A 19,542-nucleotide genomic window follows, 5' to 3' on the forward strand; every position below is an offset into this window, starting at 1 on the left:
GCCCCGCCTCTTCCTTCTCCGGGTTTCGGCCTTTTTACGACAATGCCGTGTTGCAGACTTGCTTTCCGGCAGCGAATGCTGAACCCTGGCTGTATCTGACAGGGTAGCGCAAGCTGGCAGTCGAGTGGTTCTCATGTCCTGCCGAAGTTTAAAGTTTCTAGGGCACCTACAGGAATGAGCTTCTTTGACCTTTTCCGGGGCTTTTTCGGCTTTCGTGGACCTCGGAGGTGAGCGTAGTTCTGGGCTGGACCTGAGGAAGCGGTGTTCTTTGGGGACGCTTGACCCCTTCACCGTATTTTTGGAAAGCTTCCTTCCCCGCTCCCTTCAACTCCTGCTGAGAGGATAGAAATCTCAACCTTGAGTACTCACCACGCCACAGTAACCAAAGCGGTGTGAAGAGGAGAGAAACAGTGCCTTTCTCCAGAGTGGGGTGATGCAACAGGGAGCTGGGCGGAGAAGACAATGGGGGCCTGGGGAATGAGCAAGTGAGAGGGACCTTAAGGGGCAATTAGGAGTGCGCAGTCAGACACTGAAGACAAGCCACGGGAGGCGTTTGCGAGGTGTGGGGGGCGGGGGTTGTCATGGGCTCTAATTAGAGACAATACAAAACCCTAATAGATCCACGAGCTTTGTTTTGACTTGGAAGGGAGCTCTCCAGTGTTTTCTTCAGCTACCTAGACCCCAACCTTTTGTCCCCATTTTACTGGCCTTGGGTTGGTTTTATTGCTTAGACAGTGCTGAAATCTTCGTGGCTTATCTGCCTCTGCTCTCAGCCACAGAGATCCCTTCTTCGGAGGGATGACTCGAGATGATGACGATGATGATGACGAAGAGGAAGAAGACAGAGGCACGTGGGGTCGAGGGAGCTATAGGTTTGATGGTTCTCAGCCTCCGGAGGAATTCGGTTTCAACTTCAGCCCAGAAGAAGGCATGCGATTCCACGACAACTTTGGCTTTGATGATCTAGTACGAGATTTCAATAGCATCTTCAGTGAGATGGGGGCCTGGACCTTGCCTTCCCACTCTCCTGGTGTGTAGATTCTCCTGAGGGAGAATATTGGGTTAGGGAGCGAAATACGGACCTTGCAGAGTAGTTGGGGATATGCTAAAGCTGATTTCAAAAAGATTTTGTGTGTTTTAAGCCCTTTCCTATCCTAGTATCACCAGCCAACTTTTTTACAGAACTTCCAGGTCATGGGTCAGAAACACCTGGTGAGAGACCGCGGGAAGGGCAGACGCTTCGGGACTCAATGCTTAAGTACCCAGACAGTCACCAACCCAGGATCTTTGAGGGGGTCATGGAGAGTCATCCAAGACCTGAATCCCCCAAACCAGCTCCAGATTGGGGGTCTCAGGGACCTTTTCATAGGGTGAGTACTCTGCACCTGAAGTGCAGTAACTACAACTCTTACTGGAATTTCTTAGAGTTGAGTTAGAATTCTAGCCCCTCTAATTAGTGCATTTGTCTGGATTTTCTTCTTTGTTGGGCTTTTTGTTTTGAGACTTGGGATTCACTGTGTAGACCAGACTGGCCTCAGGTTTAGAGATCTGCCTGTCTCTGCATCAGGATTAAAATGTGCCAGCACACCTAGCCTAAGGTTTATTTATTTTTTCTTATGTAGGACTGTTTTTTTCAGTGCATGTGGAGCATGTTTTTGCTCCACATGTGCCTGGTACTCATAGAGGTCAGGAGAGGGCATCGAATACCCGGGAACTCCAATTATAATGATTGAGAACCACCATGCTGGGATCTATACACTATGGTTTTCTGCAATAGTGCCCCCTGCCCTCTCTTTTTATTTTATTTATATATGTATTTTGAGACAAGATCTCTCTGTGGCCTTAGCTGTCCTGGAACTTGCTATGTAGACCATGCTGGCCTCCCTTGGCCCTGAGTTTCTTTGTTTGGTTTTTTGTTGCTGTTTGTTGTTCTTAAGATTTATTTATTTTAGCCGGGCGTTGGTGGTGCATGTCTTTATTCCCAGCACTCGGGAGGCAGAGGTAGGCAGATCTCTGTGAGTTCGAGGCCAGCCTGGTCTATAGAGCAAGTTCCAGGATAGGCTCCAAAGCTACACAGAGAAACCCTGTCTCAAAAAACAAAACAAAACAAAAAATTATTTATTTTGCGTATGTGTGTCTGAGTTTTTTGTGTACCATATGAGTGCCTGCAGTGTTGAGGTATTGTTGAATCCTGTGGAGCTCTGAGCTGCTTGATATCCCCAGAAAAAGCAAGTGTTCTTAATCTATGGGCCGTCTTTCTAGCCCCTTTGTTTCTGTTTTCCATTTGCAATACAGGAGCATAGAATACAAAAGGGAAATGTAAATATTCTGCTTTTTTTAATTGCTAGTTACAATTCTTGATTAAGAAAGGGTCTTGAGAGCTGGGCTGTGGTGGCACACGCCTTTAATCCCAGCACTTGGGAGGCCGAGGCAGGCGAATCTCTGTGAGCCCAGGCCAGCCTGGTCTACAAAGCTACACAGAGAAACCTTGTCTCAAGGTAGGGGTAGTCTTGAGGCTGGGCATGGTGTTGCCCACTTTTAATCCCAGCACTCCTGAGGCAGAAGCAAACTTATTTCCTTGAGTTCAAGGCCAACCTGTCTAGACAAAAAAACCCTGCCTGGAACGAACACACACACACACACACACACACACACACACACCAAGGTGGGGGGGGGGCATCTTGAGCAGGGCAAGGTGGTGCACACCTTTGATCCTAGCACTAGGGAAGTAGAGGCAGGCAAGTTTCTGTCAGTTTGAGGCCAGCCTAGTCTATAGAATGAGTTCTAGGATAAGAAACCCTGTCTTGAAAAAAAAAAACAGTCTTGAAGATGCAGGAAAGTATTTTAGGAAGCCTATTTGGTAAAAGTTCATATTCGACTACAGAAGCTGTGTGAACATAAGCTGCCCGAATGGAAGTGTTTCTGGGGTTTTGGAACTTAGGAGGAGTCTGGGGTCTCTGACCCTTCAGATTTCAGATCAGAAGGTGTCTTTTCACCAACTATGTGTGGCTTCTTCTACAGTTGGATGATATATGGCCTGTGACTCCCCATTCTAGAGCCAGAGAGGACAATGGTGAGTCTAGAGGGAGGGCACATTTACCATGTCATTCTCCTAAAGTTCTCTCAGAAGTTTCTTCCTCACATACTTGTCCTGTTTTCTTCCTTCCACTGTCTTCTGGCTTTTATCTCTCTGCCATTCCAGATCTTGACTCCCAGGTTTCCCAGGAAGGTCTCGGTCCACTTCTTCAACCCCAACCCAAATCCTATTTCAAGAGCATCTCTGTGACCAAGATCACTAAGCCAGATGGGGTGAGTTGAGAGAGAAGAGTTAAACTGGCCTGAGAATGCTCTGGAATGAGGGAGGGGCTTGTGTAAGAAAACACTAAACTCAACATAGTAGCCTTAAAAGTATGTTGGGACTTCTTGCAGGTAGTGGAGGAGCACCGCACTGTGGTAGACAGTGAGGGACGGAGAGAGACCACAGTGACCCATCAGGAAGCACAGGACAGTTCCAGAAGTGGTAAGTTAGGAGTGACTCAGCCATCTCTGACCTCCTTGGGGACAGATATGCCTATCTATTGATACTTCCCTCTGTCTTGTTCAGTTTGTCAGTGTTTGGCTTTCTTCCTTAGATCCAGTCTCGGAAAGATCTTCAGCTCTGGATGACCCCTTTTCCATCCTGGATTTGTTCCTAGGACGTTGGTTTCGGTCCCGGTAGCTTTGTGAACCTTTGTGAGCCTTCAGGTCCTTTCCACTCCCTTCCTGTTGCCCATTGTCAATAAGTTTAGCTTTTTGTGTCATCCTAAGGGTCTTGAGTGTATGAAACAATTAATTGAGCTTTTGCCAGTCTGTCATTCGTCCAACCTGACCAATAAAGCCTTTATTTATGCTAAAGGTCTTGGTCTTGATTTTTGTCAAGGTTCCAGACCCATCCAGGGCTTCCAAAAGATGTTGGCTTACAACTTTATATTGTGTGTGTATACCAGGGATGGTATGCACACGTAGAGGTCAGGACAACATGTAGGAGTCAGTTCTGTCCACAGTGTGGGTTCCAACTCAAGTTCTCAGACTTGACAGCAGATAGTTTTACCCACTGAGGTGTCTGTCTATCTCTCCAGCCCTTCATTATTATTTTTTAAATATTTTCCCATTTCTAAAACAAGACAATAAATGACAGGTACAAGAAGAAAATGATATTCTTACTAAGGAAATGACTAGAGATAATTCCAGTAGAAAAGGGTATCTCATGATTGCCAAAAGGTATTTGTATGAAAGTAAGATAACTGCTTCCCTAAGTATAGGACCACTGGCTGAATAATTCATAAGATAACTTGCACTCCCGTGGGCAAATAAGCTTTTGTAAGACAGGGTCTCACTATGTTTCTGATTGCCCTGGAGTTCCCTATGTAGACCAGGTTGGCTTTGAACTCAAGAGATCTTCTGCTTCTGCCTCCTGAGTGCTGGGATCAAAGGTGTGTGCCTTTTTGTTTCTTTACCTTTATCTTTTATTTCCATGGAATTATTTATTTGTTTTAATTAATGTTAGAAAAATATAACTAGCAGAAATATTTTTTTTTCTAATTAAAAGATCTTCTTAGCTAAGCTGAAGTTTTTCTTTTCTTTTAAAATTGTTTTTGAAACAGGGTCTGACTCTAGACTATAGCCCAGCTGTCCTAGAACTCTATCATCCCAGGACTGTCAGTGCTACATAGAGAAACCCTGTCTCAAAAAACAAACAAAAAGTATAACAATCAAGGACAAGAGAATAGTGGTTTAAAAAAAAAAAATCTATTGAGGGTTGGGAGAGATGGTGGTGCCTGCCTATAGTCACAGCTGAAGCCAGCATGATCTACAGAGTGAGTTCCAGGACTGCTAGGGCTATACAGAGAAATCCTGGTACATGGGGGCTGGAGAGATGGCTCAGAGGTTAAGAGCACTGACTGCTCTTCCAGAGGTCCTGAGTTCAATTCCCAGCACCCACATGGTGGCTCATAACACCTATAATGGGATCTGGTGCCCTCTACTGACCTGCAGGCATACATGGAGGCAGAATATTGTATATATAATAAATAAATCTTAAAACAAAAACAAAAACCAGAGGGCAGGAGAGATGGCTTGGAGGTTAAGAGCAATGGCTGCTCTTCCAGAGGTTGTGAGTTCAACTCCCAGCAACCACAAAAACAAAAACCAAATATGTTACTGAATGCCTGTGCTTTAGGGTTTAAAAAAAAAAAAAAAAAAACCTGGTACAAACAAAATCTGTTTTTTTTTTGTTCTCATTTTTTTTGTTTTTTTGTTTGGTAAAGTTTTTTGTTCTTTTTACTATAACCAAAGTTAACTTTGGGTATTAAACTCTTTGGTTAGTGTGCATATTGTTTTTTGTTTTTGTTTTGTTCATTTGTTTGTTTGTTTTTATTTTTTTTTTTTGTTTTCCAAGACAGGGTTTCTCTTGGTTGGTCATGGTCAGGGAGAAAGTTAAATGAAGGAGATTAAATTCAGGGATCTTTTTCTGAAGGGAAGGGGGGATATAGTATAGAAATTACTATAAAAGAGTAGGGATAAAAGAGTAGATTGTTAAGTATACTTTTGAATAACGACTAGTCTCAAGTATTTTACATTGGTATGGGTTTTTATATGTTGATACAAATTTGAGGTTATTTTTGTTATACTGTACATTTTTCTACTCTTGTTTAAGGTATTCTATCTATGCAGCTCATTTAACAATGTAATATAAATTTCTAGTCCCTGAAAGCTATTTAGGATAATAAAGAAATGCAGGTTAGTAGTTAGTCATAACAATCAAACGTATAAGCTGGGCATTGGTGGCACACACCTTTAATCCCAGCACTCAGGAGGCAGAAGCAGGTGGATTTCTGTGAGTTCAAGGTCAGCCTGGTCTTCAGATCCAGTTCCAGGACAGGCTCCAAAACAATAGAGAACAAACAAACAAACAAAAAAAAAATCAAATTTAATGTTAGGTATGTTTCCAAAGTCAAACAGATATATTTTAAATAGATGGTCTTCAAAGACTTCAGAGACAGGATATAGCATTTTAATGTTTTAGTATCATGGAGCTTTTTATGACAGTGAGACACATCTGCTCTTGATATCACAATCTACTTGATAAAAGGATGATGGACGTCTAAGAACCTCCATAGGGAGTTTGCTTTCATTGTGGCAAAGCTAGCCATTTGGCCAAGAAAGTGCCCTTGCCTTGACTGCTGACAGAATGCTGTCCAAATTGGACAAGCAGGACAAAAGAAGACAACTGCCAAACTTTGCTAAGACAAGTAGGACAGTCCTTAAAAATTCCTGCTTTGGGGCTGAAGAGTTGGCTCAGAGGTTAAGAGCACCGACTGCTCTTCCAAAGGTCCTGAGTTCAATTCCCAGCAACCACATGGTGGCTCACAACCATCTGTTATGAGATCTGGTGCCCCTTCTGGTGTGCAGATATACATGGAAGCAGAATGTTGTATACATAATAAATAAATAAAATCTTTAAAAAAAAAAAAAAAAGTTCCTGCTTCACAGAAAAGTCTGTCAGACATTTTAGTCCCACAGGCCAAAGATGGTTGTCCCAACATTTCAGAGGAACTTTAGATGACTGTGTAACTAGCAAGATGTCTCTGTTGTTTCTTAATTTTGGAAGTTGTTTGTTCTGCGCCTCTTGTTTACTCAAGCAATAGTTTTTCCTTCTCTGATTCTGATGGAGTTGAAGAGGAGATAGTTATAGTTACAGTTTTCTTTGTTTCCAAATTCAGAACAGAAACAATGAGATGTAAAAACATAAGGTTGAGAGACATAAAGTCTTAAGTTGTTTATCTAAGAAAATATTATAAGGTCTAAAAAGATATTTTTAGGTTAGTAATACAAACTATGTAAAATGGTTTAGGTATAAAACTTTGGACTTACTAAGATAGGATAGATAATACAGGGTTAAACCTTCCCTTTTTATTTGGACAATACCTGATAATTGTTCTTATTGTATATAGTTTTACTGTGTTAGAGTAAAACCTTTCCCTTTTATTTAGACAAAAAAATGGAGAAATGTTTTAGAATAATCTATTTGTATACTGTAAATATGAGTCTTTGCCAAGGCACCTTCTGATTGCTTTAATAAAGAGCTAGATGGCCAGTAGCTAGGCAGGAAGAGGTTAGGTGGGATTTCTGGGCAGAGAGAAAGAAAAAGGAAATGAATCTAGGCTTGAGATATATGGAAATGAAATGAAACAGGAGGTTCGCGGTAGAAGAGAAAAAACAAAAACAACAACAACCAAAGAATAAAAGCAGACATGCTTGACAAACAAGCAATTTTGGAAGGCAGCTATGGTCACCACTATACAACCAACACTTTTTTTTTTTTTCTCGAGACAGGGTTTCTCTGTAGGTTTGGAGACTGTTTGAAGACTGTTTGAAGACCAGGTTGGCCTCGAACTCAGAGATATGCCTACCTCTGCCTCCCAAGTGCTGGGATTAAAGGAGTGCACCACTGCCTTTAATCCCAGCACTCGAGAGACAGAGGCAGGCGGATCTCTGTGAGTTCGAGGCCAGCCTGGTCTCCAGAGTGAGTGCCAGGATACGCTCCAAAGCTACACAGAGAAACCCTGTCTCGAAAACCAAACAAATAAACGAGTGTGCCACCACAGCCTGGCAAATATAAGCAATTTTGTAAACAGACCTTTGCTATAAGAAAGAAAGAAAGAAAGAAAGAAAGAAAGAAAGAAAGAAAGAAAGAAAGAAAGAAAAAAAAGCCAGGCATGGCAGCTCATGACTGTAATCCCAAAATTTGGAGGCTGAGGTCAGATAATTTCTAAGAGTTCAAGGCCAACCTGGGCTCCAGAACAAGTTCCAGGTCAGCCTGGGCTAAAGTGAAACCCTGGAGGGAAAAAAGAAAAAAAAAGTAGGCTGGGATGTAGTTTGGTTGGTGGAGTGCTTGGCTAGCATGCACAAAACCCTAGCTAGGTCCAATGCCTAGTGAGAATGCCATGTTAGAATCGATACCAGACTGCTACTGAAGCCACACTATCTGCAGCAGTCTGTCCCTTCCCACAGATGCCAGTGGGCACCCTACTGACAGCACTGTGAATCTCACCTGGGGAAGTACCTTTAGGTCGAAAGGAGCATTGGTGGTCATACATGCTGCTCTCCATCCCCTTCCCAGCCTCCAAGCCTCCTGCCTGGGAATCAGGGAACCTGACTGCTGGCTTGTGCTGAGAGCCATGCTCCCTTTTTTCAGCTATAAGAAAGACCCCCGACTCTACAAAGGAGCCCCACATTCTCTTCTAAGCTCCCCCACACACTGAAGGTCTCTGGTGCTGGTGCCTGAACTTTTGTTAGAGTCCCTGCCAGGTTGTTGTCTGTCTATGCATTAATAATTCTTCCTTTAAAGAGTGACTTGTTGGGCTGGAGAGATGGCTCAGAGGCTAAGAGCACTGACTGTTCTTCCAGAGGTCCTGAGTTCAATTCCCAGCAACCACATGGTGGCTCAGAACCATCTGTAATGAGATATGGTGCCCTCTTCTGGCGTGCAAGTATATATGGAGGCAGAATGTTATATACATAATAAATAAATCTTTTTTAAAAAAGTTATTTGTTTTCTTACTTTATGAGTATGACTGTAGGGAGAAACCCTGATTACAGGTACTGCTGACCATGCCTGCTTGGTACATAGCAGGGGTTTAAGAGTCAGGGAGGCCAGCACGCAGCCGACCCACTTGCTAGGCTGAGTCGACACTGGGAAGCATTTCTGTGTCCATCCTGCTCAGGTGCAAACCTGGTCACTGGTTCCCTTGCATGAATATTTTCCCCTAATAAATTACCAGTTATTAACATCTCTCTGACTCCACTTGTATCCCACTTTAAATAATTGTCTGCAGAGGCCGGAAGAAGGTGTCAGATCTGTAGGCAATTTTCCTGTCCTGGCATTGCTCCCAAATAACCACATAGAAACTTAATAGTAATTGTAAATGCTGGGCCGGTAGCTCAGGCTTGTTACTAACTAGCTCTAACAACTTAAATTAACCCATTTCAATTAACCTATGTATTGCCACATGGCTCATGGCTTTACCTGTCCTCCAGCATGTCTTGCTCCCTCTGTGTCTCCTTGGGACCCCACTGACTCTGCTCTTCTTCCTCCCAGCATTCTTAGCTTGTCTGTCCAGCCTATACTTCCTTCCTGGCTCCCACAGTCAGTACTTTTTTTTTTTTCAGTTTTATGACACCAGGTTGGTGTCAAACTCACAAACATCTGCCTGCCTCTGGTCCCCAGTGCTAAGATCAAAGGTGTGTGCCACCACTGCCTGGCCAGTCAATTATTTATTTTTATTTATTTTTTTAAAGATTTATTTATTCCGTATGCAGTGTTCTGCCTGCATGTGTGTCTGCAGGCCAGAAGAGGGGCACCAGATCTCATTACAGATGGTTCTGAGTCACCATGTGGTTGCTGGGAATTGAACTCAGGATCTCTGGAAGAGCAGTCAGTGCTCTTAACCTCTGAGCCATCTCTCCAGTCCCAGACAGTTCTTTATTAACCAATGACAGTATTCCATAGCAAAGATCTCCTGCAATGGACAAGTTGCGAGCCACTATGTGCATGCTAGGAATGAAACCTGGGTCCTTTGCAGTAGTAGCAAGTGCTCTTAACCAGAGTCTTGTTTCCAATAATAACTGTTCTAATGATGTCTTTACTCCCAGCGATCCATCTTAGTTTCCCCTTCAACCTTGAATCTGAGACCTTCCATAATGATTCTCCAAGATGTGTCATGAGACCTCACAGTCAACGTCCTAAGGTGCTATATACTTGATTTTAAGTTGTGTACATTTGTGGATAAAAGAGATTTGCACCAGCTGGGCATTGGTGGTGCATGACTTTAATCCCAGCACTCTGGAGGCAGAGGCAGGCAGTTCTCTGTTAGTTCGAGGCCAGGGAGGCCAGGTCTATGGAGCAGGATAGGCTCTAAAACAACACAGAGAAACCAAGAAAAAAATTTGCATCTGGCCGCCTAAGCTGGACTCAAAGTAGACACTAAACCCCATGTAATAAATATGCTGAACAGGACGTCTGTCCCAACCCAGAGGACAGAAAGGTGTGGAAGTTGACATTTAAAAGCAAATTCATTTTGTTATGGAGACAGGCTTTCTCTATGTAGTGCTGGATGTCCTGGAACTCAATCTGTAGACCAGGTTGGCCTCCCAACTGGGAGATCCACCAGCCCCTGCCTCCCAAGTGTTGGGATTAAAGGCGTGTGCCACCACTGCCAATCAAGGGAAGTTGATTCTTAATAAGAGGTCCAACCGGGATAAAGAACAGAGAGCTGAGCTGTGCTACCTGGATCACAAGCTAAGCCATGTGAGCTGAAGTTGCTGCTGTCACTACCTGACCTCTGAAGCTGCTGGTGCCCTTATCTCCTTTGCTGTCTGGACTCTTCAGCAGTCTCAACAAGTGCACTGGAAGGAGCCTCATCTTGCAACAAAGCCCTTCACTGTCAACTGTGTGAGACCAAACTATGGATAGCTCTGGAGACTGGAAATAGACTTCCTGGTTTAGCCATAGTTACCAGAGCACACAGCAAACACATCCTTTCACCACCACTCAGCTGAGTGTAGTGGGTGTTCCAGGTGAAGTCAGTCATGGTCTGATTTGGACAATCCACAGTGGAGCCCCCAGGATGTACAGTGAGTGAACAGTGTTGACAGGGAGCAGTTGTTCTTTTCTCTTTTTCTTGTTCAGACATCTCTGAGCAGAAGCTTTGACAGGGGTCACCTCTTGGCGTCCTGTCTTCACCTAAGGTCTGTTTGCTCTAGGAGGTTGAGTACTATCATCAAAAGGCAATGAACATTCGTTCCCAGGAACTAGTTTGGAACATTCTCTGACACCCAAAATACTTCATCATCATCCCAGCCTGGGTGGGCTCAGCACCTATGCAGTATCAGGACAGTGGGAAACAGAAGATCTGTGCCTCCGAGGATGCCTGCCAGGTCACAGGTCACAGCTCAGCTGTCACTACCCATGCTCACATTGCTGCCAGTGCTGATAGGGGCACTTCAGTCTATGAAAGTGTATTTGTACTTCGTGCTGGAGGAAGAAATCTACACACGTATACTGCCAATGGTTTGTTCTGCATTAACCTTTCAGCTATATGTCATTCAAGGGCTAGAGAGATGGTTCAGCAGTTACGGACACTAGTTGCTCTTGGAGAGGACCTGGATTGGCTGCCCAGCACCCATATGATGGCTTACAATTTGTAACTCTGATTCAAAGGGATCCAGTGCCCTCTTCTGGCCTTTGCAGGCACCATGCATACAAATAGCGTGCAGAGAAGAGACACATGAAGACAAAACACCAATATATACATACAACACACACATATTTTTAAAGATATATCTATTTTATGCACACTGGTGTTATACATGTGTCTATGTATGTATGAGGGTGTCAGATCCTCTGGAACTGGAGTTGCACATATGTGTGAACTGTCACCTGGGTGCTGGGAATTGAACCTTAGTCCTCTGGAAGAGCAGTCATTGCTCTTAACCGCTGAGTCATCTCTCCAGCTCCACATATATGTTTTTTGAAACAGGGTTTCTCTGTGTAACAGTCCTGGATGTCTTGGAACTCGCTTTGTAGACCAGGCTGGTCTCGAACTCACAGAGATCCGCCTGCCTCTGCCTCCCGAGTGCTGGGATTAAAGGCAAGAGCCACCATGTCTGGCTAGTACATATATTTTTTTCATCAAAAAATAGATGTCATTCAAATGGTAAGTTCAGGAGGAACACAAAAGTTAGTGACTTTGGTGTATGTGCACTCTCTCTGCTACACTGAGAGAAAGTGGAGTCTACCCACTATACCAAAAAAAGATATTACAAAGAGAAAAAACACCACCACAAATATGCTAACACTGCCCACATGACCAGAGGGAAGGGGTCCAACCTCAATAGCCTCCAAGGCTGCTAAAGCTGATTGTGGCTAGAAATTTGATATGAACATACATTGCAAAATAATCAAGATAGCCAGATGTGGTGGCTCAGGACATTATTACCGGCATTTGGGAGGCAGAAGCAGGAGGGTCTCTGTGCCCTTTGAGGCCAGCCTGATCTACATAGTGAGTTCTAGTCCATTCTGGGGTGCATGGTGAGATGATGTCTAAAATAAATAAGTGAATACCCAGAATGCATTTAAATTTTTGTTTTTAGGGCCGGCAAGATGTCTCAGTGGATAAAGGCACTTGCCACGTAAATCTAGAGACTTGAGTTTGATTCTTAGAGCCCAAATGAAAGTGAAGACGAGAATCAGTTTCACAAAGTTGTCCTCTGGCGTCACATGCCTGCTGTGTCAGCTGCACACCCACACCACACACACACACACACACACACACACACACACACCATAGATAATGTAACAGCAGCAATGATGACACATTTTAACTTTCTGTTCTGGCCACCCTTCAACTGTTTCATCATTAGTGGGATCTCATGAGGATGCTAGGAAAAATCATTGTTCCAGTTGTTGCTACTTTAGACATAATCTGTGTACTTCATACAGTATTTCCCTGCTGGAGACCTGAGGAAAATATAAGGCAGTGTGTACTCACAAATACCGCCTGCCATCTTCTCACATTTTTTTAAGTGAAAGATCCAGTAATTAACTTTCAGACAAAAGTCTCACTGTGTACCCTGATTGGTCTGGAGCTCCCTCTGTATACCAGTGCAGGCTTGGACTCCCAGACTCCTGAATCCTGAGGTTAAAGGTGTGCACCGCTAGGCCCGGCTTAGGTTTAATTTGTATGGGTACTGCGTGTGAGTGCAGGTGCAGTGAAGTCAGGAACTGGGGCTACAGTTCCAGGACCCTGGGGCCTGAGGCAAGAAAGCCCCTGCTCTCAAGGACCCTCCACCCTTCCTGTATCAGATTGGTGAGGTGGTCTCTGAATACACAGACCACCACCCTACTTCCTTCCTGCTTTAACTTTACCCCATTGGTCTTCCACCTCCCTGGTCTCAAGCCAGCCTTTGCTGCCTTGCCATACACAGTACACAGGAAGAGGTACTCTGATACCATCTCCTTCTGAGGTGGTGGTTTTTTTTTTTTTTTTTTTTTTTTTTTTTTTTTACGTACATTTGTCTTCTCTGTCCCTATATTCTCTAGATTAGAGGGACTTAAACACAAATGAATACAATGTAGCTCTTCTCGTGCAGGCTGCCTGGCTGATGGCCCTCCTTAACTTTGGATTCTCCCTGTGCTAGCATGCTCTTCTCCTTACCAGACTGAGGAATGTAACACAGGCTGGCAGGTTATGAACGTGACAGAAGGAGGGGTCAGAGAGAACATCTAAGGAGAATATTGCAGGTTCCAGTCATGAATAGACCTTGGCTGACTTCCCTCACATGGAAGGTCTTTAACTGGTGGGTCCAGCACAAGCAGGTTAGAATTAGCCAGGAGAAATGCAGGAAGGATTCAACCGACGTCTGTCTTCAAGTATCAGAGGCAAGGAAGTGAAGGACTTCTCTGAGGGCCACTCCTTTCCTTCCAGTCACTTCTCAGGGGCAAGGAGACAAGGGGCTTTCCTGATGATGTTCCAGGTGGTGCCTCGCTCAGGAGGTTCGGGAGCCTTTTGAATATAGCTTCCTTTTGTCTTACAGGTGGCAGCCATCCCTCCTCGAATGAGGGACCCTAAGACTGTGTATCCACCCACTGGGATTGGTTTCACCTATAGACCTTGAAAAGGAAACCCCTTCCCCCTCTACACACAGTTTTTCTACACTTGAGCCTGGCAGGAGTATAAACTGGAAGATGGAGAAAAATGGCCTCCAAAAGGAAGTAATACTTGTATTTTATTTATTTATTTATTTATTTGTTTATTTATTTATTGTGAGACAGGGTCCTTCTACACAACTGTCCTGGAACTAAGAATGCAGACCAGGATGTCCTGGAACTCACAGAGAACCCCTACCTCTGCCTCCCATGCGCTGCATTAAAGGTGGGCACCACCACCTTTCTCCAATATTCATTTTGTTGTTGAGAAACTTACTTCACTACTTTTTTTTTTTTTTTTTTGGTTTTTCGAGACAGGGTTTCTCTGTGACTTTGGAGGCTGTCCTGGAACTTGCTCTATAGACCAGGCTGGTCTCGAACTCACAGAGATCCATCTGCCTCTGCCTCCCGAGTGCTGGGATTAAAGGTGTGCGACACCAACGCCAGGCTCTTCACTACTTTTTAAAGATTTATTTTTATTTTATTTTATGTGTATGAATGCATGAATGTTTATTTGGTTTTAGTTTTTGGTTGTTTTTCTTGTCTTGTTTTTAAATATGTAATCTATTTTTTTTTTTATGTTCATTGGTATTTTGCTAGCATGTATGTCTGTGTGAGGGTGCCAGATCTCCTGGAACCAGAATTATGGACAGTTGTGAGCTGCCAAGTGGGTGCTGGTAATTTTATCTGAATCTAACCCATGCTCTTAACCACTGAGCCATCTCTCCAGCCACAGCTGTTTTTGTGTTCTTAGAGACAAGTTCTTGCTATGCAGCCCTAGCAGTCCTGGAACTTGCTATGTAGACCAGGCTGACCTTGAACTCACAGAGGCACACCTTCCAGTTTGGGGATTGAAGGTATGTGCCACCATGTCCAGCTCATTGCCTGCATGTCTGTACATACTGCCCATAGAGGCCAGAAGAGAGTTAGATCCCTAGAACTGGAGTTCAATGTGGTTGTGAGCCACCAATGAGTCTTGAGAACTAAATTTGGGTCCTCTGCAAGTGCTCCAAGTGCCCTTAACTGCTGAACCATCTCTCTAGTCTCTTGTTTTTTCTTAGTTCACCTTTGGGGTGTGTGTGTGTGTGTGTGTGTGTGTGTGTGTGTATGCATAGTGAACGTGAGTGTGGGTTCCTGTCGGGGACAGGAGGTGGTGTTGGATCTCCTGAAGCTGGAGTTATGGGTGGATGTAAGTTGGGAACTGAACTTGGGTTCTCTTTAACTGAACTCTGAACCACCGAGCCATTTTCCATTATCCCGTCCCTATTAATTCATTTTTTCACTTTAAAAATTTTTTGTTTTATTTTATGTGCATGAGTGTACCACGTGTGTGCCTGGTGCACATAAAAGTAAGAAGACAGCAGGGCATCAGATCCCCCCAGGGCTGGAGTTGAGATGCTTATGAGCAGCCATGTGGATACTGAGAATCAAACTTCTGTCCTTTGCAAGAGCATTCAGTGTTCTCAACAGCTGGGCCATCTCCAGTACCCCACCCAGTCTTTTTTTTTTTTTTTTTTTTTAAGACAGGTTTCCCTGTAGATTTGGAGGCTGTCCTGGCACTCACTCTGTAGACTAGGCTGGTCTCAAACTCACAGAGATCTACATACCTGCCTCTGCCTCCCGAGCACTGGAATTAAAGGTGTGTGCCACCACTGCCTGACTCTCCTACCCATTGTTAATCATGCTTGTGACCCCACTCCTTCACCCAGTAGAGATATCCTAGCCTGCATGCATCCTTTTTCCATTGTTGTTCTTCTACATACCATGATGGACATGAAGTCAGAGGACAATTTTGTGAAATTACTTCTCTCAGTCTACCTTTACATGGGCTCTTAGACTGGAGCTTAAGGTCACCAGGCTTGCATGGAATGCACTTTCACCCCCAAGCCATCTCATAGGCACTATAGTAAGATTCTTACCATCAAAGGACATATTCTTTGTTTATCCTCGGTGGAGACAGACATAAACCCAGAGGTCTGGCAACTCCAGGGAAGAATGGTAAAGCCATTATGGCCAATTCAAGTTCATTTTAAAAACACCACTTTTATTTTCCTCATTAGAGGCAATCCCCTTTCTAGCCAAAGGCTCAAAAGAAATCAACAGGGCCGAAACAGACAGTGCAACAGTTTAGAGCACTGTTGCCCTTGAGGACCTGAGTTCACTTCCCACTACACACATGACAGTTCACAACTATCCATAACTCCAGTTCCAGGGAATCTGACACTCTCTTCTGACTTCTCGGGGTATTAGGCACCCATGTGGTACACATACATACATGCAGGTAAAACACCCATATACATAAATAATTCTAAAGAATACTAGCGATTGTAGATGATAACCTTAAGTCAAAAGGTCTTCTTAAAGCCTGCAATACCCCCCAAAACATCTCATACTAGGGATGAAGAAACCTAGTAAGTAATGAAGGTTAGTATAGAACCTTTACTGCAGTAACGAGGCTGCAGTTACCATCTATCCTACACTTTGTTGAGGGATTGTCCCCAGTCCACACACTCTGCTGGCTCAAATTCCTGAGGGAACTAAATGATCCACAGTCCTAAGGTTAAAGGTTAAGGTTAAAGTTAAAGATTCCTTCTTTTACATTCTACTGCAGCTTGGCTGCCAGTATCTTTGTGCCTTCCAGGATCATTCAGGGGTTTGCTGTTATGTTGTGTAGCAATTTCCTCCTAGGAGAAACATTCCATCCCAGATGGAAGATGTCTCAAAATAAAATAAAATAAAATGGTCCCTGATGAAGGCCCTTGAACCTCCCAGTTGGGAAGGTACTCAAGGTTTGTGTGTCAGGAAGGAAAGGGATGGCCTTGGGGGTCCAGACCCAGGCAGGGGCCTGCCCATCAGCTTACTAGGAACTTAAGCAGAGAGTCTAATGGCTAAGGAATAACAGCCTGCCTTAGGGCAGGAGTGCCAGAAGCTCTCTTGATCACTGAAGTTACTAAGTTAACTTTGAGAAACAACCTATGGACATTTTCATGATGTACCAGACATGTTTTCCTCTACAGAAGTTTCTGATTAAATGATAATTGGTTCCTATGACATGAGGCAGCCCCTCTGGAGGACCTGCCATTCAGTTAAGGACTTCTTAGGGCTGGAGAGAAGGCTCAGCAATTAGGAACATTGGATGCTCTTGTAGAGGACCTGGTTTCGATTCCACATGGTGTGAGCACCCACATGGTAGCTCACAACCATCTGTAATTCTAGTTCCAAGGAATCCAATGTCCTCTTCTGGCCTCTGTGGTCATTAGGCATGCAAGTGGTGCACATACAAACATGAAGGCAGAACATCCATGCACATATTCCCCCCAACCTCTGTGTAACCCTGACTGTCTGGAACTCAATCTGTAGACCAGGGTGGGCTTGAACTAAATATCTAAATTGTTCCAGTATAATAAAACTTGGGAGTCAGAAATTGAGATAAAGACCTGATAAATCCAAGGACATCGGAGAGTCGATCAGCTGATCCTCTTTCCACCTTTTCCCCAAGCCACCTAACCTGAAAATCCCCCAGAAATCCTCTCTTTTCTCTTTTTGCCTTCTCTAGTAGACCTCCTCAATCTCTAAGAACTCTATTGCAAATCCTGGTCAGCCAATCGCTGACTCCATCATTTGATTTAAGGTGGCTTTATTGGCACAGAGGAATGGCTGAATGAACAATTTTCTTCCAACATTTTTTTTCCTTTTTGTCTAAGTAAAAAGGAGAGGTTTTAACTCTAACATAGTAAAACTAAATACAATTAACAAGAAATACATTTACAATGTCCAGTCCATTAGTATTTGGTAAGTTCAGAGAAAATACTATATACTATATTATCTATCTTATCTCGGTAAGTCCAAAGTTTTGTACCTAGTTTACTTTCTATCATAACTAGGGAAAACTGTAGCTATAACTATCTAATCTTCAACTCCATCAGAGACTCAAGAAGGACATATTATTACCTGAGTAAACAGGAAGTACAGAGGGAGCAGCTTCCAAAACTGAGCAGTTGAGGCAAGGGAAGGTTTTTGTTTTTGTTTTTGTTTTTGCGCAGTGGCTTTGTCACAAATGAAAGCAAAGTCCATTTGGAGGTTTTCTTCCTCTCTCTCTCTCTCTCTTTTCCTTCCTTCCTTCCTTCCTTCCTTCCCACCCTCCTTCCGTCCCTCCCTTCTTTCTTTTTCTTTCTTTCTTTCTTTCTTTCTTTTCTTTCTTTCTTTCTTTCTTCTCATATGAAGGTTTTTCTGATGCCCATCATCCTCTTTTAGAGTAAACTGATAGAGTCAGGAGCAGCCATCATTGTCATGAAAAGCATTATGCTATTAAAACATTAAAAGGCCATTTTTTTATGTTTCTGAAGTGTTTAAAAACCATCTATTTATTTACAATATGTGTCTGATTGACCTTGAAAATATACCTAACATGACTAAAAGTTTGATTGTTATGGATCACTAACTACTAACCTGTGCTTTTTTATTTATTACCCTAAATAGCTTTCAAGGACTAGAACTTTACATTTTTAAATGAGCTGTATAGGTACAATACCTTAAACAAGAAATAGAAATATATAATACAGTATAACAAAAATAACCTTAAATTTGTATCAATATACAAAAATACCTTAAGCAAGAGTAGAAACATATATACGGTATAACAAAACAAAAACAAAAAACAAAACCCTTTGCCAGGTGGTAGTACTGCACATCATTAATCCCAGCACTCGGGAGGCAGAGGCAGGCAGATCTTTGAGAGTCTGAGGTCAGCCTGGTCTACAGAGTCAGTCTTAGGACAGGCTCCAAAAACTACAGAGAAACCCTGTCTTGAAAAACAAAACAAAAAACTGTTAAATTTGTATCAACTTACAAATGTCCATACTAATGTAAAAGTTTTGAGATTAATAGTTGTCTTTTAGTTTGAAAGTAGATTTAATAATCCCCCCGTTGTATAATATTATTTTAACTGTGTAAAGGTGTTTACATTAATTTCTGCTGCTTTTGTTAATGATGCAAAGATGTGTTCCATTTGTTTGATTAAATAAAATTAATACCCCCCCACCCTCCCCCCCCACACCCCCACACACACCCCCGTCAGGAGGCTGAGTCAGCAAATAGCTGACAGGAAGTGGTAGGGAGGAGCTAAGTGTAGTGGGAGTTCTTCAGTGGGGGCTGAGCAGAAGGACGCCCCTTTTAAGGGAGACAGGAGCAAGGAGAGAAGGTTCTTTATTTGCTATTCAGCCTCTCTGAGATAGGAGGATTTCACCTAAAAAAAAAGAGGGAGGATATAAGAATGATCAGATTAAAGGGTAGATTATTAAATCTACTTAACTAACAAACAACTATTAATCTCAAATATAAAATATACTGTATTGGTATGGACTTTTGTATATTGATACAAATTTAAGGTAATTTTTATTATAGCATAGTGTATATATGTTTGTACTCTTGCTTAAAGGATTTTTGTACATTAATACAAGAGTAAGGTTATTTTTGGTTTTTCTTTTGGCCCATACCACTTGACTCTTCTGACATGAGTCAGAGATTTTGGATTTTCCTTTAACAAGCATGCCTGGATTTAGAGAAATTGAAAGCCACACTCTAACTCTAAAGCCCGCTTTAGTTGGATTTGGACTATAAAAAGACCATTGCCTTATCTCTGTAGAGAACAGTAGAGTCAAATCTTTGGGAAGATTTATGAGCTTTCATTCTATTGCAAGTGTGCTAAATCATTAGGCAAATTTGTTCTTTTTCTTGGGGAATTTTGTTTTGTTTTTTGTTTTGTTTTGTTTTCTGAGACAGTGTTTCTCTGTGGC

General features: G+C 43.0%; 1 protein-coding gene across 1 annotated transcript; it reads left to right on the forward strand.

Moving 5' to 3' along the window:
* The first annotated feature begins 34 nt into the window (after positions 1-34).
* Positions 35-3,894, forward strand: Hax1 (HCLS1 associated protein X-1). Its single transcript, XM_027393306.2, has 7 exons — positions 35-227; positions 774-1,030; positions 1,183-1,370; positions 3,022-3,073; positions 3,203-3,309; positions 3,430-3,520; positions 3,633-3,894. Exons 1-7 carry the CDS (start codon positions 175-177, stop codon positions 3,716-3,718), a joined length of 834 nt encoding a protein of 277 aa, XP_027249107.1. The 5' UTR covers positions 35-174; the 3' UTR covers positions 3,719-3,894.
* Positions 3,895-19,542: the final 15,648 nt, after the last annotated feature.

Source organism: Cricetulus griseus (genome assembly GCF_003668045.3).
Source record: "Cricetulus griseus strain 17A/GY chromosome 1 unlocalized genomic scaffold, alternate assembly CriGri-PICRH-1.0 chr1_0, whole genome shotgun sequence".
Lineage (NCBI taxonomy): Eukaryota > Metazoa > Chordata > Mammalia > Rodentia > Cricetidae > Cricetulus > Cricetulus griseus.